The sequence below is a fragment of the Triturus cristatus genome, chromosome 10, assembly GCF_964204655.1.
Source record: "Triturus cristatus chromosome 10, aTriCri1.1, whole genome shotgun sequence".
NCBI classification, from domain to species: domain Eukaryota; kingdom Metazoa; phylum Chordata; class Amphibia; order Caudata; family Salamandridae; genus Triturus; species Triturus cristatus.
In genome coordinates, this window is record NC_140593.1 from 809827826 (window position 1) to 809853123 (window position 25298).

Below are 25298 nucleotides of genomic sequence, written 5' to 3' on the forward strand. Positions count from 1 at the left end.
TCCTTTTTCGTTTAGTCCCACTGATCGGATTCCTCCGGAATCAGTAACTTTAAACTATCTAACCTTTCCCATTCCACTTGCAGTGTATATGGTTTCGTGCCCTCCGGGCACTGGTGTAAATTGTGCAACCAGAAGTATTTTCATAAGAGTTTTGTAGTGTGCTTAGCTCTCTGACTCATAAAGAGCCAGGGTAGTCTTGTTATAAATAAATATCCTTTATTTTCATAACAGCTTGTGTGGTGTCCTTTCACTTGGTGTTCAAGGGATATATGTGATGGTAAACAGCTGGCTTAACACGCCCTCTAGAGTTTAGCCTAAAGACTGCTCGTATCCACGCTACTAGGATAGCTGGTCTATAAGGTTGACTTACAACCAATCATCAATAAGGGTCGTTTGGAATGATACACAGTGATCACTAGAATAGTGAGCACTACATATCAGGCCAACTTCTCACACTTCCTCTCAACTAAATGAAGTAAGTGCTTCTTTGGTGGATATGTCCTCATATTCCTCTGTATCACTAACGCGTCACCAAAATCGTCGGGAAACTCGCTCAAGTGCCTTTTGTTAACCTGGCCATCAACATGGGAAAAGACAAGGAAGACCGTAGCATTTTATTAAGTAAAACGGGGAGTTGGGCACACGCCCCACCCCCTCCCTCCCCGTCCCAATTTGGCCCTGGGGACCCTATCCCTTGGGTTCCGGCCACAATTAAATTGGGAAGGGAGGCTGCACGCCCCCCCTCCCCAGGTCAATTTCAGCCCCGGTGACGCCATCCCCGGGGCTTGGCCTTGTCATGCTGGGTGCCCTGGAGCACATCCAGGGCACCCAGTCTGCACCATTGGAGACCGCGGGGAGAGCCTGAATGCCCCGCGTTTCTTGATGGCTCCCTGCCTCCAGCAGGAGCCGGCATAGCTCTTGCACACACGGAGCTGCAGGATATGCGTTCAAGAGCAATACTTTCATCTCATTCCCTGTCTGCGGGCAGGGAAACAGATTACAACTCTTGCTTCCAGCAAGCAGGAGTGGTTTGACAGCTCCCGCTTGCTGGAAGCGGAGAGTTTGCTTTAGTTTGGAGGAAACTGTTACAGCTCCTGCCAAGCAAAAGCAAACTGGTATCTCCCAAACATGGGCACCTCAGGAGATAGCAGGAGCAGGCCCTAGGAGATGGTGTCCAGAGGGCCATATATGCCTCCAGGAAAGGGGCTGCACAGCCCCCTTCCTTTGTTATTCTAGAGCCTGCACAGGGAGGTGGTAGTTCCAGGGGCTGTATATTGCCCAGGAGGGGGGGGGGGGGGGGGGCGTGCAGCCCCCTCTTCTTATTACAAAAGAATATGGCCCTGGGGTGGTGGCAGTCCCTGGGGCCAGGGGTCCACGCTGACTCCCTCTTCAATGTTTGCGTTAGCCCCAGAGAGGTGGTGGTGCCCAGGGAAGTCTGCGTTGTCCCCCTATATATTTTTGTTTGTACATAGCCCTGGGGAGGTGGTGGTCCGCGAGGTCGAGGGGGAGGGTCGGTGCACCCCATTTAAATTTGTGATTGGCCCTGGGGAGGTGGTGGTGGTCCCCGAGGGTATTATTAAATCCTTGGAGGTGGGCCCCGTGCACCCCCTCCATTTGTTTAAGTCAACTTCATGCCCCCTGCAATATTCATGAATATTTGCGAATTTTGCTTTGAATTAAAAATAAAATAATTTTTTAGTCTTGCCGGGGTTCCTTTGGCACCCCAGGACCAAGGCTAGGAAGTTAGGCTACCAACACTAGCTGCTTCAACTGTTGGCAGCCAATCAGAGCTCTACAGATCTCTGCACGAGCTCGTCATTATTCGTGAAGGATCCGCGTCTCTAGTTATCCAAATTTGGTTTTATGTTATTATCTCTAAAACTGCTGAACAGATTAACACCAAATAACGAAAAGCATGCTTTCTGGACCAAAAGCTACCTTCCTGCCAAATTTGGTGCAATTCCGTCCAGCAGTTCGGGCTGTAGTCATCTTTAAAATCCCCATAGGAATTAACATAGGCAACACACTTTTTTGATCCCCCATTTCTCAACCCCCGCTTCACGAATCACCACGAAAATTTACATACACAACTAGAATCACTGGCACACTTTTTGGGGGAAATTTCGGGAAGATTTGTAAAACTTCATCAAAGTTATAGGCAAGTCAAAAAATGCTTTTCCTAAGGATACATGGTGCTACCTATTGCTACCTACTGGCGGCTGTCAGTAGGTAATATATATATATCACAACCAGTCACATACCCATTCACAGACCCATACAAGCACTCACACCCACTTATATATGCATTCACACATCCATACCAGCACTCACACATCCGCTCACTCACCCGTAGTACCATTCACACAGACACTTACTCTTCAATACAGCCACTCACTCTTCAGCTCAGTTACCCAAACATGGCCTCAAACAGCCACTCACTCACCTATGCAGCCACTTACACACCGAGGCACTCACTCATACAGCCATTCAGCCGCCCACTCAGTCACTACGCAACTACTTACTTACCCATAGAGCCACTCACACTGCTCCTCACCCACCCATGCAGCTACCGAGACACCCACTCACTCACCAATACAGCACTCGCACAACATTTCACTCGCCCACACAGGTACTTACACTCTCACTTAGACACCCCCGCAGCCACTTACACATCCATACACACAAGGATACAGTCACACAGCCACTCACATGTTAGAAGTAGTACCATGCAGTAGTAGTGCAACTAGTATACTAATGTAACTTTTGTAGTAGGTTAGCATATATGTTTAACACCCATAAATTAAGATTTTATGGTAAATTACCCTTAAAAACCAATGCATTTGCAATGGCTCTCGTTCTTAAGTTAATTTATAATATTTAAAGAAAATTCTCATAGCAAGCCAAGACCATGATATCAGGAGAATTAAGACATAGTGATATGGCCTCCTTAAAAGTTCAGCCCCCATGTAGTAAAAATAGGTTTCAGAAGGGTGCTACGAGCATTCCCAAATTTCGGGCAGCAGAGAAGTAAGTGAATTAAGTATTCTTTGTTATAACTGCAAAATCTGTACTTTTGTTGCAGGGATTATGCTGAGAAACAGAACTATCCTTGTGATCACAGGACGTCAGTATGTAGGGACTTGGTCTGCATACTACATCTGTACCTATGGGCCCAAATCCAGACTAACTCATAGTGCTCTATCTGCCCTCCTGACCTTCCAAAGAGACAGATAAATTAGCACCCCAGAAGATAACACTCTAAACTCTCTCAGGAGTCACAGTAACAGGCCATCAACTTTATTTCTCTCACTCACTACAGTCCACAATAAAGGGAAAGAGACACGAAGAAAGCTTACAAAATGTATTGAAACTAAAGTGCTCTATCATTAAGAAACTGTGCTGCAATTAGGAGACATATGCAAGTCCATAATGTGATTGGCACAATTAATAAACTGTCTCCATAAAAAGCCCTGTCATAGCGAATGACAAATCAGCCTAAGCCTACCCTTACTATGAAAGCACAATATTATACTAAAGATATCTGGGATTAGTGCTGGATCCTAGACCAGTTGTTCTACATCTCAGGCGCACACCTCTCTTGTCTCAGGACATTTTCTCTCCAAGCCTCATTTTGCTGTTTTTAGAATGGCAAATCGCGGCATATATGATGAGACTTGTTCTGTTCGAAAAACAGCAGCTGGATTATTCAGTTGTGTTTAGGTGTTAGTGTCCAACAACATAGAAAAACACGGCACTGTGTTGTTTGGCCTTGCACGATATATAGACAGAATCCCAGCAGAAAAACTAAATAACAAAACATGTGCAGCTTATTTAGAAAATAACAGTGTGGCACACAAATAAGTGCGTTACTGTGTAACTTGTGGTGAGCTAAAGCGGCCTATTGTGTGTGTAGGTAGGCTAATATAAAGAGAAAAAAACGACACTGATACCTATAGGGGACACACACCACTTTAAGGTTGTTGTTGAGCTGTAACTCCACTGGGGTTGAAGGTCATTAATTGGGAGAGCCAAAAATTTGCAACCAAAATACCTCTCCTGCATCCACTACTTAGTAGTTCTTTCAGATGATGTTGTAGGCACTTAGTTGCATAAGAACAAAGGAAACATATAAAGTGTTCCTGTTGTTTATCAGCTTCCCTGGATTTCGACATGGTCTCTTTTTTTAACAACTGCTTAAGTGCTGAGTATAGCAGTTTGTTGTCTTTTAGTGTTTCTTGGTCAAGGGCTGAGTCAGCGCATGTCAGATTTAAGTATCTGATCCAGTTGTTGGCTCAGCCATTAAAATTACCCTGCAGTACTGCCTTCAGTGACCCTAGTTTAGCATGGAATATCTGGTAGTAATACTTGAGGAATTGAGATTCACATTCTAGTGTTGTTTTGCTAATTCAAATTCCAAGCATATCTGAGCATGTCTGATGTAACAGGGTAGCTGAAATACCCTTTTGTATGTAACTGTAATGTATCCAGCTTGGAATACATTTTAGATTGAAAACCTTGTTGACACTATGAGATGGTTGGAATTAGTTTGGCCTTTGTTACTGCCGATGGACTATACAATTATACATTTAGTTTGCAGAGGGCAAATGTTAAACTTTGTGCTTTGTTTTCCATAGCTCTTAGGTTTGTGTGTGTCATCAGAATCAGCTAGCCAGTTGTTAAGATAGTTATTTGCTTTAGCATATGCTGTCCTTGCTGGGCACAATTTCCAGATTTTTTTTGTTTCTCTTATTGTTTCCTGAAGTCCATTACTTTTGTTTTGTTTGTATTTGCCGCCAACATGTTACTCTGGGTATATTTGTCCAGCTGGTCCAGCTATTGCTGTAGGCCTGTTACTGTTTGGTCCAGAATTACTAAATCTTCCACGTATTGAAATATTTAGATTTTGTGTGTACCAATCCTAGGGGTAAATGATTTAGCCTTTGAAATTTCAGTCCCCAGGTCTGCGGTATAGAGGTTAAACAATAGTGGGGCCAATACTCAGCCTTGTTTAATACAACATTTGTGGAGGTTGTTGAGATACCCTGTTCCCTTGGCCAAGTTTGACATGGACCCACGTGTCCGAGTAGAGGGAGATTACTGCTTTTACTAAGGGATGGTGGATACCCCACTTGGCTAGCTTCTTCTATAGGATTTGTCAGTTCACTCCATCAAATGCAGCAGCATAGTCCATGATGCATCCAAATATTGGGGACTTGGAGGAGCTGTTCAATCTGTGGGCAAGATGTGAGCATGACGAAAATGTAGACTTCCTATTGGAATTATCCTTTTCACATTCAATCAATCAGTCGATCAAAAAATGTATTTTTTAATGAAAATCATCATAAATACATTTGACCAAAAAGTTGACTTTCTATTGATATTATCCTTTTCAAATTCTTCTACAGAGAATGTGCCTTTGTCTTACATAAACCAACCTGAGAAAAACTTGCCACCAGTTCTGGTCATTGCTTTGAGGGGACCACGAGCCTCCACAACGTGGCAAGACATCTCCGGGCCCTCTGACCCCCAGCTGGCCTGTCTCACAGACCATCACTCCTTGAATGCCCTATACTGCCAGAGCCGTGCTGAGCCTTTGCTATACTCGCCACACACAGAGAGCCGTGTTTTGCAAGAGTTATGTGTGTGGTTTGGAGGTCGAGTGCCCAGCGATGGAGTGGTACATGTTGGCATCCAGAATCCTTCTAGCAAGCATAAATCGAGGTAATATCCTTTAGTATAGTGAAAATGCACAACATAATTTAATGTCTTTATTTATGTGGAAGTATTGTTTCTTTTAGATGAAGGCACAGTTTTCTTTTAGATAAGCTCATGTAATGAAATTCTTTGACTTCAGATGCCTTTTGGTGTGGCCTTTGGTCTCCCTGAAGAATGTTCTTTAAAGTCAAATATTCCATGTGGGTTATTCATATCTCAATGGATTACAAGTGGTTTATTCTCGCTCTCCTTATGAGTTTGTGGGTTGTGCTGTAAAGTTATTGTTTTTGTTTATTATCGTTACTACCATGGTGGTGTGGAGATCTTTTTCTTCAGATTCTGTAGGTTTTTCCTCTCACCCTTCAGATGCTGGGTAGTGTTTACTTAATCAATCAATATATTCCTCTTTATTGGTACAAGATTTTTAGCCATAAAAGGTGCATAAAAGCAATTCATTCTTCTAACAATGTATTAAAAACACATAAAATGCAAAACAAAACAACAATTTGATTGAATTACACAACAAAAATGTATAAACTATTAAACAACAAGAAGAGATTGAATTTAAATCCTATCAAATGTATCCTAGCAAGATTGTTCTGTGTTTCACAGCAGCATCTAAAACACTAGCAACTGAAAAGCACATATAAGCACTGGTTAGTAAATGCAAGTGCAATAGGGCTGGGCTGACCTAGGTAAAACTACCACGCCTTCAAAGAGGCACAATAAAATCCAGGCGGGACTTTTTGTTGTACCTACAGAACATAAGAAAGTGCATTGTGTCTTGTGGGGACACATTATCAAAACTTCAAGGACCGCTGTATCTTTCGTTCATGTTAACATTAAGGATCATCAGTAACTAGTATGCCAAATTAAACCAGAAATGTGTTAACAAAAAATAGTGATAACCATTAGTTCCAGATAAGAGATAAGATTCTATGAAAATGTTCCCTGCAAACGAGCATAACTCAGGACTCTGGGTTTAAGTAGCTTCTAATCTTCTCTTATTGATTATCGCCACAGAAAGTAATGTTTGTGAACCCACAAGCGGTCCACCATCATGATTTTATCCGGATTATCAAAAAGTTCTCGTCTCCCAATTTTACAGAATGAATTGCTAACCAGAGACGTTTTAAGGCATGGACAAAGTGGGCCTTGGTCCAGGTCCCCACTTTCCAAGGGGGGCCCCTTGTTATTTGGTCAGGACAGGGTCCCTCGTTAATTTATCACAAAATGTTGGCAAGTATACCACAGTTCATACAGGGCTGCCCCATGGTCCTCTTCAATGCCAATCTGTGTGCTATAAGTGGATCAAGGCAGTCCAAGTGCAACTCGAAAGAATGAGGGATATTAAACGGTACAGGTGCTGATTTTGAATAAGCAATTGACTATAATTTTTCTTCTTTCTCTTACAATTGCTTAACTTTTGAGGTATGATCAATGGGTGTGAGTTAGCTGAAAAGGGATCATAAATACAAAGCTGTTGGGAACATGGGCCTCCAAAATAGGTCTGGTCCAGGGCCCCCAAAATCTCTAAGCTGTCCCTGTTGATAACATACGTCGGCCATGGGATAGATTTCTATCTGTTCAAGGAAATGTAGTCCTGCAAGACCGATCTATTTAGATTGCATTCTGCCCTATTCCAGATTGTGAGCCCACCTCATAAGCGGACGTAGGCCCACAATAGCTGAAAGATGGTGGATCCCTAACTCTTGGTAAACAATGTATGAGGGAACATGCTGAAGAAAGCATAGCAATCTTCTGCAAAATTTATTTTCAACAGGCTGTATAGGTGCAGTTTCCACGAAACACTAGACTTGCCACCATACGTTTCTGTCAATACACACTTTGCTTGGTATAATTTTAATATTGTGCCTACCTGCGTCTTGCCCATCCTGGATGCAAATCCAAACTGGGCAAAAAGCCAGTGGATACACTATTAGTGATTTAAAAAAAAAAATATGTTTATTAGTTTCAGTTCCAAAACAGTACATTGACAGTGAACAAATCAAAAGCACGAAACCCCCATCACACAACCCCCGCCTGTCTGCGCCCTCCCCACATTAGTCACAAAGTAGGGACCCCTCCTTTACTACAACCATAGCATCGTCCATCAAGCCTTCCTCCACCTCCCCCACTCCTTATCAAATTTCTGGGAGCACCCTCGACTTTCATGCACTACCCGCTTCACCTCCAGATCCCTCATGGCTACCACAAAGCCCAACATGCTGAACAACAACTCCTTTTGAATCGAATGCAAGTCCCAGGGAGCATCTAAAAGAGTGGGGCCCAAAGCTTCCAGCACCTGTAACTGGAGTCACAGTGGGGCATATACATTAACAACGAGGAGGGATTTCCTGTCCCAATATCCTCGCACAGCCAACCTCCCCGGTCCAACCATTGACACTCAACCATGAAGGGAGGAGAATTTTTAGCCAGAATCGCCACTCCACCGGAGCCTCCTGTGTACCCCACATGCACCTTATAGTTACCCCTCTAAAGACAGCTGCATCTGTACCCAATTAAGTGCGTTTCCTAAAAGGAGCACAAAGTCGGTTGAGCACCTACAGATGTATTGCATAACCACCCCTTTTGATTTTACACCCTAACCCACTGACTTTCCACGAGAGGACCGCCACTGCATCCTTATTGGATGAGGTCATTCAAGGAGCAAGTGTCATTCTTGCGCTCTGCGGGCTGCAGTCGTCCTACTCGAGGTCTCCAACCCCCCGGTTCCCACAGAGGGGGCATCATGCAAAAGAGGGGGCATCATGCAAACATGTGTCTTACCAAACTAAACTTTGTCAACCTGAACAACCCCCTTCACCATCCACCCCTTTACATGGGTTCTGAACTGCTCACTCCCTCAACTTGGGAAAGGTCTGTCACCCCCCACTCCATGTACACAACATGCACCCTCACCTCAACACCGCATACTACACCATCAACAAGCGTAGGGGAAAAAAGGGGGAAACATTTTGTTAGTCAATGCTGAAGGAACTCCTCCAGTCCAGGATCACAAGTCGGCCTCTAACCAGAACAAGAAACACTAGATCACTTAGAGTTCCCCCATAAGAAATCACCTCGCCCCTAAGCAGCAACAGATGAATCGTCATGATGGGACAGGCGGAGGGTTCTTCCTGTGCGCCGCTGTCTCTATCGGACCTAGGGACCCGGCCACCACCCAATTTCTCTCCATCAGCCACCTGTTCCACTTCGGATTCCGAAAAGGCTCCACGCTTGTGGGCAGCAACATGGGTCTTCCAAGACCTTGTGCATCTCCCTTGGTGGGGCAGAAGGCACTGATGGAGAGCCCTGCACGGCATCTCAGTTTCCAAAGTCCCCGCTCGCCCCTGTCGAGTAAGGTCCACCCTCTCTGTGGTCCACTCTCATGCCTGCTCTGGTGTTTCAAAAAAATAAGCTGTGGAGTTAAAAAGTCCCTTCAGCTAGGCTGGAAACAACAACATGTAGGGGAAATTGAGCGTCCGGAGCTTCTGCTTAACGTCATCAAAGGATCGCCACCTCTGTTGCACTTCTCTTGTGTAGTCCGGAAAAATCATGATACAAGTGTTTTCAAAACATGAGTCTAGTTGTTTTTGGGCTTCACGGATGATGGCATCTCGATCCCTCTAGTTAAACAGGCAAGCAATCAGTGGGCGCACCGGGGCCCCCAGAGGGGGTATCTGGGCCAGCTCTCTATGGGCCCTCTCCACAGCGAACGAGGGAGAAAGCACTGGATCCAAAAACACACCCAATTTTCCAGAAGTGTCTCCGCGTCAGACGCCTCCATGCTTTTTGCAAAATCCACAAAGTGGAGATTATTCCTACGTGACCTGTGTTTCTGCATCCTCCGTGCAAGTCTCATGGACCGCTGTAGAGGAGAACAGCTTGGAGACTTGTTTCTTTAGCATCACCACCTCATCCTCCACCGAAGAGACACGGGTCTCAGCCTTTGTGATGCTGTGAGCCACATTCCAAAGGACCTTGTGTAGGAGAGAAACATTAATCTGGACCTCACCCACCTTAGTCTCCACCTCCTCTCTGAAGTCTTTAATCGCCCAAAGGATAGTAGTAGGGTCAGGGGGGACTTGTGCACCCTGCCCAGAGGGGGAGCCGTGGCAGATTCTGTGCCTCGCGGGGTCCTGGAAGTAAATCTGTCCATCTTGGTTTACGTCTGCGCAGTCGACTGCGCCTTATGCCCTTCCAATGATCCAATGGAGCTGCACCACACCGGTCCCAAGCACTGTAAGGCACGAAGGGACCCAGTCCATCCAACGCAAAACTGCACGCTTAGTCGGTTGCAGATCACTTAACCACCACCAGCACTGAAAGTTCACTAGCCCCTCAACTTGATATCTTCAGAGTGGGGTGGGGGAGGCCCCACAGCACAGCCAAAGACCATGCCGCTGGCCACCAATCAGCGATAAAGCGTCGATTGGTCTGGCCCGCTTTTCCCAACGGGGAGCAGCATGAGCAGCCTGGACCTCAACTCCAGGCTTTCGCCACTCAGGTGCCACAACCTACAACCCTTGAACCAATCACCAGTGGTGGAGGGAGAGGGGGCACGACTCACCACTGTTGCTGGGACAGGTCCTTCCTGCAGATCTACAGTTGGACCCAGGCCCGCTTGCCCTCTGGAGCAGCATGAGCAGCAAGGGACGCCAGTCTTTGCTACACGAAGACATGCAAGCCCCCCAGCTAGCCATCATCCGGGGCCCTATAGAGGCGGGACCTTCAACCACACATCCCACTGCTGCAAGTGGCCCCTCTCGCACTTCCATTCTCTAGTCTCCCACAAAGGCACAGTCACTCCTCTGGGATATAGCAAAAGAGAAGGGGGAGGGCAACCCACTCTCTGCCCCCACCGGTTCTTCAGCAGCCAACCTGCTCTAGCCCCTCCAGGCACTCAGGGCTTTACCACCTGATCTCCCCGGCTTCTGTGAGGCCACCACCACTGTGAAACCAAGCCTGACAAGCAAAGGCAAGGGCACAGATCCCGGCCCGCTGGGCAGCGGGCCTCCCTCACTTACAGGGGCCCACTCACTGCTCAACACACACTAAGGCGTGGGCTCCCACCGGCTTCATCAAGGGCACAAATGCCCCCCTGTGCCCTCATGATGACAAGTCTTTCATTCCTTGGCATCTGCATAGGTGCCTCCACGTTGCTGCTCGAAGCTCCGTGCTCTCAGGTCACCATCTTTGGTGAGCCAATCCTCCGCCTCAAGCACTCCACGTCGCTCCCAAGCCCATCGGAGCACTCAACTTTTGGCCCTTCGGGCCCCTGCCACACAGTCAAACAAAACCTCGGTTGGGGGGGGGGGGAATGCTGTAAACAGATTAGAGGTCGAAGATGTTGATGGATGTCGAAGGAGGCCAGGTGCGGTGCTAAACTGCTGCCATATGTTGGCTACCCGGCCACGCCCGCACTATTAGTTTTTACTTATTATTTTTACATACTGCACAGAGGATGATCTTTCCCTTTATGAAAAGATTGCTATTTCCTCTTGTATACCTATGGTGAAACACCCTCTCTCTCATATAAGGTAAGGGAGTGCCCTGTAGGGGGCACGCACAAAGGTAAAGTGTTCTTCCATTTTTCATGAACGCTGTCTTCCTAAGGTTTTCAGCCCTTGGAAACATCCTTTAACATTGATGGGGGCAGAAGAACCTTTCAGAGTTGGTGCCAGGTTTTCTTAGAGGTAGACCCTTGTCAGAAATGACAAGATCCTGCTATAACTGGAATAATATGTGTGTGTCTCCACTTTGGGTGTTAATAAATTTCATGCAACTGGACATACCAACTTTAAAATAAATTCAATACATATCTTTCTTTATAACATTTCAAGGACTCTTTCTATGTCACTAACTAACCCTTGTCCAGTTAAGTAGTATTAGATCTGCCCTTAGAAACATGTGCCTTTGGAACCCATTCTTGGTGATAAGACATGACACTTAATAGAATAATCTCACAAGTGCTCCCTTTACTTTTAATGAGGTACCAGTAGATCTCATTCGTCACCAAAGATCGGGCATTGTGGGCATTGCTGTTTAGATTAGGGCTTTAAACCCTGGTTCCATTATAGGTTACAAAGTAAATTACAGGACATCACCTGGTCCATATCATAAAGCATTCTTTGTGCTCCTTTTTGGAGAGATTTTCTTGGTGTGTCTGAGTCAATTCCTAATGCTATATGGAATTCTTTGATAAGTTTATATTTGAGGTTATTGCGCTTTTTTATTGTTAGATATTTTTAAACCAGAGATGGTTACTATAGGGTCACTGCCTATTCCAAAGCTTTTATTCTACTCTCTCTGTTTTTTTCCTATCACATAACCACAGTGAGGATTGGCAGAAAGTTGTAGGAACTGGCAAGTGACTGCGCCGTTGCCATATGCTGACCTCTTTCTCTCTCACTGTGCTTTTGATTAGACTTATTTCTTAAAAAAAGAAGCCAAGAAGTCAGATCTGCTATGAAGGAAAGCATTTAATTACTGGTATTTTGTTCAAAAGTTTGAACATTTGTTATCTTGTTTTTCCAATTAGACTCTAGTATTTAGTCTTTTCTTTTCTACAAAGTTTAGAAAATGTAGGAAAATATATAAGATGTAAGCCTTTCCCCCAGTCGTTTGTTGATGGATATTGCTTTGTTTCTCTGTGGCTGCTTCACTATGGAGGAATTTCCGCATGGGTCTCTTACTTTATCTAGAAAGTAAAGCTGGCATTCAAATGCCTTCTGCTCAGGGCGGAAGAAAACTCTTCGATATAGAATGTAAAGTGGTCTTACAGTCTCATATCAGCATTCTGTTCAAGTGTGCACATGTATTGAGTTAGTTCTCTCGTTTACGTCTTCTCAAGCTCATCTTTGCCTCCCATCTTCGACATAACCAAATGAAGGTACCAAAAAACACTGGGAGGTGTGCTTCCTAAAATGAATGTTTCAGTGAGCATCCCAACATCCAATCTTCCAAAACTCAAATGTTTTGGCTTGTCAGTGATTTCCTAGTCCGCGCCTGATTTCAGTGCCTAGTCCTTGACACTGGGGGTTAATACTTTTGCATAGGAGAGTTTTCATCTCACTGGTCCCATCTGCTCTCACCAGCAAGGTGTTATTAATATTGCACTTTGACTAATTGGTTTTCTCCTCTCTTTGGCCTCTACGCTCCTCGCTGTTCTCATTTTAGTTTTTGACCATCATTTTGTAAAGAGAATGTGCTCTCTATAGTTGTTGTATTGTAAAGCATACTAACACCCACTATGCCGGTAGAGCAGCACTATATGAAAACGCGACTCTGATTGGTAGACGGGGAGCACATTGCCCTGTTGGATGTGCTTTGGGTGAAAAGATGTTACTTTGTACTGGTGTCTGTGTGGGGAGTGTTTTGCGCAACGTGTGCTTTCAGAGAAAGTCGCATACCTTTATTCATTTTTCGTGCCAGCAGGCTTTATGACAAAAAACCTCCCCTTTCTACCCAGCCCACATGCTTCCACAGATCAATGAGCTGGCCTGATTTCATTGAGGGCTGGTGGATCAGTGAACGCCACCAGACGTTGCTCATTTTGGACCTGATGTTTCAGTTCGCCTCGCGGCCTCCGTCAGCATCACGGTGCTCATTAAAACAGTCACGCATTAGCCTCATAACATCTCTATCTCCCAACTCTGTGTGGGATTGTAAACAAACACACCACAGACTGCATCATTCGGGGTCCGCGCCAACCCTAGCAGAGGTAAGCAATTAATTCACAAAGCCCCTGAGCCCTTCACGAGAGAAGTCAGGAAAATGAATTCATGTTGCTGCCTGTTTTACATTTTGATTAGGATCTGCATCCCTGACGCTTGAGTGACAGGCAGCAAGGTAATCAGACACTCCTCTGCGTCATGGGGTACATTATGTGAGGCAGGGCTGGCGAGGTAGCTTTCAGAAAGGGCCCGAGGCAGACCGCTTCATCCCAGGTAATGATCGTGACCCCCTACATGCAACACGACAGTCAACTCCACTTTCAGGCCACATCCTCTTGCACAAAAAAGCATGTTCTTAGAATTATTTTTATTATAACTATAAACTATTTTTTGTGCTGCTCTGAGGTGGCGGTGTGAGGCTTTTTTTTTAAAAAAAGACCTTTGCTTTACTACAGGAATAACATCAAAAAGATCGCCGAGTTTTCTTTGTTTAAACATACATGATCTGGCCCCCCTGGCTTGGAGGCTTTATCCCTTCAGGCAACCGAGCACCTGAATTCAGGGTAGGACAATATTGGGATTTCTAAACTGGAAGACATATCTGGAAGGGAGACAGATGACATTATTTATGGAATTACAAACAGAATACCAAATATATAAATCCCAGTTTTTTTTTGCTTTCTCCAGCTCCGGTACATACTGGACCCCCTACATGACACAGCTCCCAGTGTTCAGCCGGCTGGAGTGTAGGTTAATGTTGCAACACCCAAGTAATGGGAATATATCAAGATCTATCCAGACCGATTTAGATCAAAGCCTCTCTTTCACCGACTTGCACTAGATGGCAGTCGTCACAGGGCATTCTCATACACATTGGTTAGGGTTGTCCTGGTATGGAAGCATGCTGGAAACAAAGCCAGCAGAAAACGACCTCTGTTTTGGGATTTCCTGTTGAGTTATCACCCAGATTTCGACTCTTGGGTATCATGGGAGGTACATTTTACTCATTGTAAATCCATGCTCCTTGAAAGCTAAAAGAGACATAGCCAAAGAAATGGAGGGCACATAACCCCAGTTGGTTGCGAGAATGACAAATTGGATGTGGACCACTGCTGCACACTTGATATAGCGATTTACAAAGCCAAGAATGCCCCTCATGCATGGCAGGGTATGGGGGTTGTGGACAGCTTCAACGTGACTTGTGTGCCCTGCTAGACAATGCTGCCTCTTGCTCTTTCATCACTAGACATTTGATCAGATCCTCCTCCAATTTCCAGTTAGCGTTCCTTCTAAGAAGGTATGTGTTAGAAAACCGGGCAACCGGGTTAGCAGTCACCCGGTCCTTCCACGCATAAGGGGTAGCTTGGCTCGAGCGGTCGGGGGTCAGGCACCGTGTTAAGCGTACGTCACACCCACACAATAACCATGCGTTCATCCGTTCCAAAAACGACTCTACACCGTAAAAATTTATGAAAGAATCTCTTTGTGTTTATCTTAATTTTCTCTTAGTTGCAGGGTTATGTCACACATACAATACAAAAGGATTTTCTTCAGAAATAGCAGGTCAATTAAATAATAACACTTTACAGGTACAATAAATAGGATTAGGTCATAAGTACACAAGGAATAAATAGAGGTGCGATAAATACATAGGGCAAATAAATACTGTCAGACAATAAATACCAGGTAGGAATAAATACAGTCAGACAATAAATAACACTCCTTCAATAAATAATATAAGCAGTCAAACAATTGCAAATCAGATCACATTTATGAGGTAGATTGATTTTACCATGCCCAAGTACAGCTTGTGGTCACTGGGGTGGCCTGGGGATGTCCCACCTAGGGTGGTTAAGGCTGGGGCCTAAGCTGAGGTAAAATGAGGGTACCCTAAGGTTCTGGCTCACCAACTACACAGTCCCTCACACAGGTCCCTGCACCAGTCTCAGTTCACCCCCCCCCCCCCCCCTAGCACCTAGAATGGTCTTTTATGGCTCCACAGGGCCTCAGATGCCCTTTCTACCACTTACTGCCCTTTTCTCGGTGTTCGGCTCCACTCGGCGCCGGGTCGACGTCGATGGGCGGCTCCGGTTCGATGACGAGTCGATCGGTTCCACTTGACGCAGTGTCGATGCCGTCGGCCGGTTCCGGTTCGATGTCGCTGGGCGGCATCGGTTCGATGTCGGGTCGATCCGCTTTACCTGACGCCGGGTCGATGCCGTGAGGCGGCTCCGGATCGATGACGCTGGGCGGCCTCGGCTCGATGTCGGGTTCCGGCGTCACAGGGTCACGGTCTCCCCGCTTCCGGGCGACTCCGGAGTGCGACCTCCACTCCCGACCTCCGTCGGCTCCACTTCGGGTTCCGGCGACTCCGGAGTGCGATCTCCACTCCCGACCTCCTGCGCGCTTCGCCTCGACCTCAGGCGACTCCGGAGTGCGATCTCCACTCCCGACCTCCTGCGCGCTTTACTTCAGCTTCCGGCGACTCCGGAGGGCGGACTTCACTCCCCCGTCGATGCCTCACCTCGACCTCAGGTGACTTCTACTTGACCTCCGGTGTCTCTCTACGACCTCCGTCGGCGCCCTCACTCAACCTCTAGCGGCTCCGGGTACGACGTCTGCCTTCTGTCAGCGCCGCTTCTCCACCTCGGGCTCCAGGTCTCCAGGCTACTCGTCGTCGGGTCTCCAGGAGGATTCCACCAAACAGGTCAGGAACTTGCTGTTCTTCTACTTTAAGGCCTGTTCCGGCTGTTCAGGTCCTTAAGATGATTTTCTGGTCTTTATCCCACACAGGGCACTAGGCTGGGCTTGGTCAGTAGGGACTAGCATCAAGGGTGGGTTTCTGAACCCCACTCCAAGCACTTGTTTCCACCCCTGCTGCCTCACTCCTTCCTCCTTCTGTTTCTCTGTCCTCTCTCTTCACTGGTCAGGTGCCAACTGCTGCCTTCCAACTGCCAACTGCCAACTCTGAGCTGGCTTCCCAACATTCCAAACCTGCCTCACACTGTCACAGGGTTCTAGAATGTTCTGGAAGGTACTAGTAGGTTCCAGTGATGTCACAGGTGACAATGGGTGGCCACCATTTTGTGTCTCAGGCCCTCAGACAAAAGTTCCAGGGGTAGGGAAAATGTCTCCCTGATCCTGCATCAACACTAAAAAGTCTGGTGGTTCCCAAAAAGGAAAAATTCTAACAGGGTTTGAGGCAAAAGTGGGACAAATAAATAATGATGAGGAGGGACCACCCAAAGGGCTGACAGGTCTAACACGCGTCCCCCCCAGCTGAAAGTGGGGAGAGCTACCCAACCCCTTGGGAGTTCTCATCACTAAGGCGGAAATACCTTGAGAGACCGTCTGCATTGGCGTGGTCCACTCCAGGCCGATGTTCCACCTGAAAGTCCATTCCCTGTAGGGAGATAGACCACCTTAGCAACTTGAGATTCTCCCCCTTCATCTGCATCAGCCAACGAAGGGGTCTGTGGTCGGTCTGAACCAGGAAGTGCGAGCCAAACAGGTATGGCCGCAACTTCTTCAGAGCCCATACCACTGCAAAGGCTTCACGCTCTATTGCACTCCACTTCTGTTCCCTGGGAAGTAGTCTTCGGGATAGGAAGACCACGGGTTGATCCAGACCCTCTTCATTGAGTTGCGATAATACTGCCCCAATGCCATGTTCCGATGCATCCGTCTGGACAATGAACTCCTTGGAAAAATCTGGGGCCCTTAAGACCGGGGCCTCGCACATGGCTTGCTTCAGTCTCACAAAGGCCTGCTGACAAGCCTCCGTCCAGACTACCCGTCGAGGTTGTTTCTTGGACGTAAGCTCCGTGAGGGGGGCCACAATGGTCCCGTATCCCTTCACGAAGCGGCGGTAATATCCCGTGAGGCCCAGAAAAGCTCGGACCTCAGTCTGAGTCTTGGGGGGTTCCCAGGCCATAATAGCCTCGATTTTCGCCTGGAGGGGTTGCACCGCTCCCCTACCCACCAAGTGTCCAAGGTACACTACCGACCCCTGCCCGATCTGGCATTTACTGGCCTTGATCGTCAATCCAGCTTGTCTTAGGGCCTGGAGAATAGCTTGCAGGTGACGCAAGTGATCCTCCCAGCTGTTACTGAAGACGGCTATGTCATCCAGATAAGCAGCAGAGAAGCTCTCCATTCCAGAGAGGATCTGGTTCACCAGACGCTGAAACGTGGCAGGTGCGTTCTTGAGCCCAAAGGGCATCACACAGAACTGGTAGTGGCCATTGGGCGTAGAGAAGGCTGACCTTTCCCTTGCTCCATCAGTCAGAGAGATCTGCCAGTACCCTGAAGTAAGGTCAAAGGTACTTAGATATTGGGCAGCTCCCAGCCGGTCAATCAATTCATCCGCCCTCGGGATCGGATGAGCATCAGTCATGGTTACTGAGTTCAGTCCCCGGTAGTCCACACAGAACCTCAGTTCCGGTTGGGCACCCGGTGGGGCAGCTTTTGGTACTAACACCACCGGACTGGACCAGGGGCTGCTGGAAGGTTCGATCACTCCTAGCTCCAGCATCTTAGTGACTTCACTGTGAATGCTGGCCTTCACCTTGTCTGACATCCGGTAGATCTTGGACTTCACAGGTGGGCTGTCTCCTGTGTCCACATCATGGACGCACAGGTGAGTCCTACCTGGAACAAGGGAGAACAACGAAGAGTACTGTCCCAGGACCTGGCGGCAGTCCTCCTGCTGTTCAGGAGTTAGAGATGGGGAGAGAATCACTCCCTCCACCGACCCATCCTTCTCTTGAGACGCAAATAAGTCGGGGAGAGGCTCGCTTTCCACGTCCTCTGCTCCGTCAGTCACCATCATCAATATGACTTCGGGCCTCTCGTGGTGGGGTTTGAGGCTGTTGGCATGCAGCACCCGTAGGGGCTGACGAGGGGTCTTCAGGTCCACCAAGTAGGTAGCCTTACCCTTCTTCTCCAATACCTCAAAGGGTCCTGACCAGCGATCCTGGAGGGCACTAAGCTCTCCTGGTTCGATCACCCACACCTTCTGGCCAGGCTCCAACTCCACCGGGTGAGCGTTGTGGTCATACCACGCCTTCATTACTGCTTGGCTGGCTTCCAAGTTATCAGAAGCTTGCTTCCACAACTTAGCCATTTGGCTCCGGAAGGCCAGCATGTAGCTCACCACATCCTGGGGAAGCTTTCTGGGAGTTCTTTCCCATCCGTCTCTCACCAGGCTGAGAGGACCACGCACAGGGTGCCCATACAAAAGCTCGAAGGGGCTGAAGCCCACTCCCTTCTGTGGCACTTCCCTGTAGGAAAATAATAGACAGGGTAGGAGGACGTCCCATTTCCTCCGCAGGCTTTCAGGCAGACTTCTGATCATGCCTTTCAAGGTTTTGTTGAACCTCTCCACCAGACCATTGGTCTGGGGGTGGTAAGGAGTGGTGAACCGGTATGTCACTCCACACTCCTTCCACATCGCCCGCATGTACGCTGACATGAAGTTGGTCCCCCTGTCGGACACAACTTCCTTGGGAAAACCCACTCGGGTAAAGATTCCCATCAGGGCCCTAGCCACAACAGGTGCGGTAATGGTCCTCAGAGGTATTGCCTCTGGGTACCGTGTGGCATGATCCACCAGAACCAGGATAAACCTGTGACCAGCTGTAGTAGGTGGATCTAACGGACCCACAATGTCGATGCCCACCCTTTCAAAGGGGGTGCTAACGACAGGAAGTGGTTCCAGGGGAGCTTTCAGCTTCACCCCTGTTTTCCCACTGGCTTGGCAAGACACACATGTCCGGCAGTAGGTGTCGGACGACACTTTCATTTGAGGCCAATAAAAGTGTGGGACAAGACGGGCGAAGGTCTTGTCTTGCCCCAGGTGTCCTGCCAAGGGGATCTCGTGAGCCAACTCCAGTAGGAAGGCTCGATAACGTTGAGGGGCTACTAAGGCTCGTGACGATCCATGTAGGGGTGCCTTGGGTTCACTGTAGAGGAGGCCATCCTCCCAGTAAACGTTGTAGTTCCCCTCAACGTTCCCTGCTGCCTGGGCTTCGGCCTGTCGCCTCAGTCCCTCAAGGGTAGGGCACTCCCTCTGGCCCTTGCAGAATTCCTCCCTGGTCGGCCCTCCCTCCACGTGCCACTCGGCCGGGATGGGTAGGTCCTACAGTTTGGTAACATCCCCCACCGCGGACTCCTGGTCCACCACCTCCGGTGGCCTATCCGTCCCACGGGGTGCGGATGCCGAGGCAGGCTCCTCCTGTCCTCGGTTCTTCCCTTGGTCGGCAGCTGGCTGGGCCTTTGTTCCAGGCTCCAGCCGAAACGAGCTCCCTCTCCGGGTAGTCGCAGACCCTGTGCTTACACAGGCCCAGTCAGGTGTACCCAGCATCTCAGCATGAGTCCGGTATTCCACCTCCTTCCAAGCATTGTGCTCCATGTCATTTCCCAGCAGACAATCGACTGGCACGGCAGGGCTTACGGCAACTCGAAGTGAACCTGCAACCCCCTCCCATTCAAAGGGAACCTCGGCCACCGGATAGTGGCCTGTTCTGCCGTCAGCCATCGCGGCTGGGTGGAGTACATCGGGAATTACCTGCTCTGGAGACACCAGTTGGCTACGTACCATAGTCATACTGGCTCCTGTGTCTCTCAGAGCCTCCCCTCTTTGGCCGTTGATGGTGACCCACTGCCCATACTTTACGGTATTTGCGGGCACCTGGATCTTAGGAACCATCTCCCGTTCTCCCAGGGACACTAAAGTGACACCCGCCCACTCCCTTCCCTTAGTTAAGGGCATCTCCTCCCCGAGCACTGCACTAACTACTCCGGGGGCCTTTCCTCCAATGGGAGGGGATGGTCTTTTCGGGCACTTCGCATCTCCCTTATAGTGTCCAACGCCACCGCACTTGAAGCAATGGACAACCCTTGGCTGCTGACTCTGGCCAGGATTAGGGTTTCTGGGTGGGTTAGCCCTAGGGGTGAATCCTGTTCCCTTCCCTGGGAAACTATTTTGGGGGCCTTTAGAGAACTCCTTTCTCTTTTCCCCTCCCTCTTTCTTGTGGGGGGTGCCCTGTCCGGCCTTTTGAGTATCCCCTCCAGTCCCCCTGGTGGACACCCGGGTACTAGCCCAAATGTCCGCCTCCTCAGCAAGCTTCCGGGGATTGGTCAGCTTGCTATCCACCAGGCGTTGACGCAGTTCATGGAAACATTTTTCGAGCAGGTGTTCCTTCAACATTAAATCAAACAACCCCTCGTAGTCCCTCACCTCACTGCCCTGAATCCAACCCTCTAATGCCTTCTTCGCATAATCCAGGAAATCCACCCAATTCTGTGTGCCCAGTTTGTGGCTACCCCGGAACTTCTGTCTGTATTTCTCGGGTGTTAGTCCAAACTTTCTCACGAGCGCCACTTTCATGGTGGGGTAGTGGGTCTGCTCATCCTGCTCTAGGGCCAATAATGCATCCCTACCAGCTGGAGGCATGTATTTGTACAATCCCCCTCCCCAGTACTTCTCTGGAACCCCATGGGCCCTTAAAGAGACCTCATAGGCCGCTAGCCACTTGGCAATATCATCCCCTGCACTATAGCTAGCTACTATGTCTTTTGGCAGATAGGGTTTGGGTTCCCTGGTGATTTCTCTGTTTTGGCTGCCACCATTAGGAACAGTTTGTGCCCCGACTCGTAAGATCTGGAGATCCATCTCCTTGAGCCTCAACTCGTGAGCCATCCCCCGTTCCTCCTTTTCTTTCTCCAGCTCCGCTAACTTCCATGTGAGCTGTCTTTTCTCCCTCCGGTCAGTTAACTCTGCTTCAGATAAGCCACCGCTAGAGACAGTGCTGCCCTTCCTGGAAATGGTTCTGGGCCCCGCTACTAGGTTCCCCACCTCAGGTTGGTACAACTCAGCCCCCTCGCTGTCAGGCTCTCCATCCCTGTCCTCCTGCTCAGCCTTACTCTCCCGTCGTGCCTCCCCCCAAGCCCTCAAGCTGGTCTGGAGTTCAGCCTTCTTGGCACCTGGGGGACAGTACACCCCCTCTCGCTGACAAAACTCTCTGAGTAGGGCCACAGTATAAGTTTCCACATCTTCTAACACAAACTCCATTTTGCCCACTCAGAATAAAGAACAGGTGTTTACAGAAGCTATGCAGGGGGGTACCTTTTGTAATACCTCCTCCCACCACCAGAGTAAATTTGGAAAAAACAAAACTCAGAATTAGGAAGTCCGCTTTGAGAAAACTCCCGGTATAGGCCTATGGACTACCCACAGTTATTGTCGAGTGGACGCAAGCACAGCTGTATCCCACCGCTGAACACCAATTATGTTAGAAAACCGGGCAACCGGGTTAGCAGTCACCCGGTCCTTCCACGCATAAGGGGTAGCTTGGCTCGAGCGGTCGGGGGTCAGGCACCGTGTTAAGCGTACATCACACCCACACAATAACCATGCGTTCATCCGTTCCAAAAACGACTCTACACCGTAAAAATTTATGAAAGAATCTCTTTGTGTTTATCTTAATTTTCTCTTAGTTGCAGGGTTATGTCACAAATACAATACAAAAGGATTTTCTTCAGAAATAGCAGGTCAATTAAATAATAACACTTTACAGGTACAATAAATAGGATTAGGTCATAAGTACACAAGGAATAAATAGAGGTGCGATAAATACATAGGGCAAATAAATACTGTCAGACAATAAATACCAGGTAGGAATAAATACAGTCAGACAATAAATAACACTCCTTCAATAAATAATATAAGCAGTCAAACAATTGCAAATCAGATCACATTTATGAGGTAGATTGATTTTACCATGCCCAAGTACAGCTTGTGGTCACTGGGGTGGCCTGGGGATGTCCCACCTAGGGTGGTTAAGGCTGGGGCCTAAGCTGAGGTAAAATGAGGGTACCCTAAGGTTCTGACTCACCAACTACACAGTCCCTCACACAGGTCCCTGCACCAGTCTCAGTTCACCCCCCCCCCCTAGCACCTAGAATGGTCTTTTATGGCTCCACAGGGCCTCAGATGCCCTTTCTACCACTTACTGCCCTTTTCTCGGTGTTCGGCTCCACTCGGCGCCGGGTCGACGTCGATGGGCGGCTCCGGTTCGATGACGAGTCGATCGGTTCCACTTGACGCCGTGTCGATGCCGTCGGCCGGTTCCGGTTCGATGTCGCTGGGCGGCCTCGGTTCGATGTCGGGTCGATCCGCTTTACCTGACGCCGGGTCGATGCCGTGAGGCGGCTCCGGATCGATGACGCTGGGCGGCCTCGGCTCGATGTCGGGTTCCGGCGTCACAGGGTCACGGTCTCCCCGCTTCCGGGCGACTCCGGAGTGCGACCTCCACTCCCGACCTCCGTCGGCTCCACTTCGGGTTCCGGCGACTCCGGAGTGCGATCTCCACTCCCGACCTCCTGCGCGCTTCGCCTCGACCTCAGGCGACTCCGGAGTGCGATCTCCACTCCCGACCTCCTGCGCGCTTTACTTCAGCTTCCGGCGACTCCGGAGGGCGGACTTCACTCCCCCGTCGACGCCTCACCTCGACCTCAGGTGACTTCTACTTGACCTCCGGTGTCTCTCCACGACCTCCGTCGGCGCCCTCACTCAACCTCTAGCGGCTCCGGGTACGACGTCTGCCTTCTGTCAGCGCCGCTTCTCCACCTCGGGCTCCAGGTCTCCAGGCTACTCGTCGTCGGGTCTCCAGGAGGATTCCACCAAACAGGTCAGGAACTTGCTGTTCTTCTACTTTAAGGCCTGTTCCGGCTGTTCAGGTCTTTAAGATGATTTTATGGTCTTTATCCCACACAGGGCACTAGGCTGGGCTTGGTCAGTAGGGACTAGCATCAAGGGTGGGTTTCTGAACCCCACTCCAAGCACTGGTTTCCACCCCTGCTGCCTCACTCCTTCCTCCTTCTGTTTCTCTGTCCTCTCTCTTCACTGGTCAGGTGCCAACTGCTGCCTTCCAACTGCCAACTGCCAACTCTGAGCTGGCTTCCCAACATTCCAAACCTGCCTCACACTGTCACAGGGTTCTAGAATGTTCTGGAAGGTACTAGTAGGTTCCAGTGATGTCACAGGTGACAATGGGTGGCCACCATTTTGTGTCTCAGGCCCTCAGACAGAAGTTCCAGGGGTAGGGAAAATGGCTCCCTGATCCTGCATCAACACTAAAAAGTCTGGTGGTTCCCAAAAAGGAAAAATTCTAACAGGGTTTGAGGCAAAAGTGGGACAAAATAAATAATGATGAGGAGGGACCACCCAAAGGGCTGACAGGTCTAACAGTATGTAACAGTCAGATCGAGGGCACTGTGACAAATAATAAGTTGGCAATCATACATGTGCACCATCAGGTTTTAGGGACAATTAGTAATAGTTTAATTACATGTTCAAATGATGCTTTAGTGATGTTTATGTGTATGTCAAGTGTATTTGTTTAAAACAAAACAATGCATATGTAATATATATATACATATATATATATATGTATATATATATATATATATATATATTCACTTAAAAAACCATAGGTTTCACACATGTTATAGTTAGGTGGACATTTCACTCGTAAAAAACCAATGAATTTCCCCGTTATAGTTAGTTAAGATAACTATAACTCGCACGCCCGCAATCCACTGCTCATGACGTCACATATTACATCACTCATGACATGGTCAGTGGCATCACTCATGACATCACTGATGACATCATCCTTTTGATAGAGTAGCGGTCGCGCGAGGGAGCGCCCCCTTAGTTTTGAAAATGTCGCGAGGATTCGTCAAAATTACTTTTACTACCCAAACAAGGGTGCGTTTTTCTTGTTTGCATTATATCCCTTGGCACCCCCTGATACTCATTAGGCTGTATCTCTGTGTTCTCGGAGCGTATTTCCATGAACTGAGTCACCTGGTAGAAGCTGCGAGTGAGTAAAGTAACAGCAAGTGGAGACTGGGCCCTTTAAGGCCAGTGCAAATCTTCTATGAATCTCTTACATAGCCCAGGCCTTCCTACCTCACCTTCCTCCACATCATCTGCTAATAGATGTCACCCAGTGTACAACAGCTTACCGAGAGACCTGCTCTTTAGATGAATCTCTGTTGAGCCGTCGACTGCTTCATAGGAGGAGCAGAAGCCTCAAAGTAGGGGTAGCGTAAAGCTTGCCTCATATAGTAAAGTAGATCCTTTGGTGAGAGAATAAGTTCTGCATGTGTTGTGATGCAAGAAATGACAGATGAAGCTAGAATACTGTATTCTGTTGTTGGAAAGATGCTTGGGATCCAACAATTCCGACTTGCTCACCTCCCCCCAAAACCCTTAGTACATCCACCTCATGGAGCAAATATATATTTATTTGGTGGGGAATTTTCCAACAGTGGAACCCTCTTTTGGCCCAATAGGCCTTGCTATACAAAGATTTAGCCATCTCCTAGTTTAGGTAACATTGGGTCTTATGTAGAGAATTTAGGGATTGCGATTTCCTAATTGCGATTCTTACCAAATTACAACTAGGAAATCACAGTTCCCAATGTACAAAAACATTCAAATGTTAAATAGCAATTCCTAATAGGTCGCAAATCGATCTACCTCATGAATATTAATGAGGTAGGTCGCAATTTTCGACCCATTAGTGATTGCAGCCATCAAGGGGATGATGTTCACAAAAAATCAAATTACGCCACTATTAAGTAAATAAATCATATACATTGAAATCACACTTATATGCCAGTGACTAATTGAAGTATTCATTGTGGTTCTTACCTATGTTTGAACTGTGTAACAAGCAGCTTGACAAAGTTTGATTTCCTTCTGCATGACAAAGATACTAATGTTGTGAACATCCTTCAAATGCAGTTTCCATAACAATCTGTAACGTCCCAATTTATATACCAAGTGTCTCAAACAAAAGTGTATGATAAATTGTCACAAGCAGTTTGTCA

The 25298-nt window shown here is 48.0% G+C and overlaps 1 protein-coding gene across 1 annotated transcript in view; it reads left to right on the plus strand.

Moving 5' to 3' along the window:
- The window catches only part of DNAAF8 (dynein axonemal assembly factor 8), an 816395-nt gene that overhangs the window by 313634 nt on the left and 477463 nt on the right, over positions 1-25298 (plus strand). The window contains exon 15 of the mRNA XM_085628378.1: positions 5406-5721. Coding sequence (XP_085484504.1) covers positions 5406-5721 — 316 coding nt within the window. The remainder of the gene's footprint in view (positions 1-5405; positions 5722-25298) is intronic.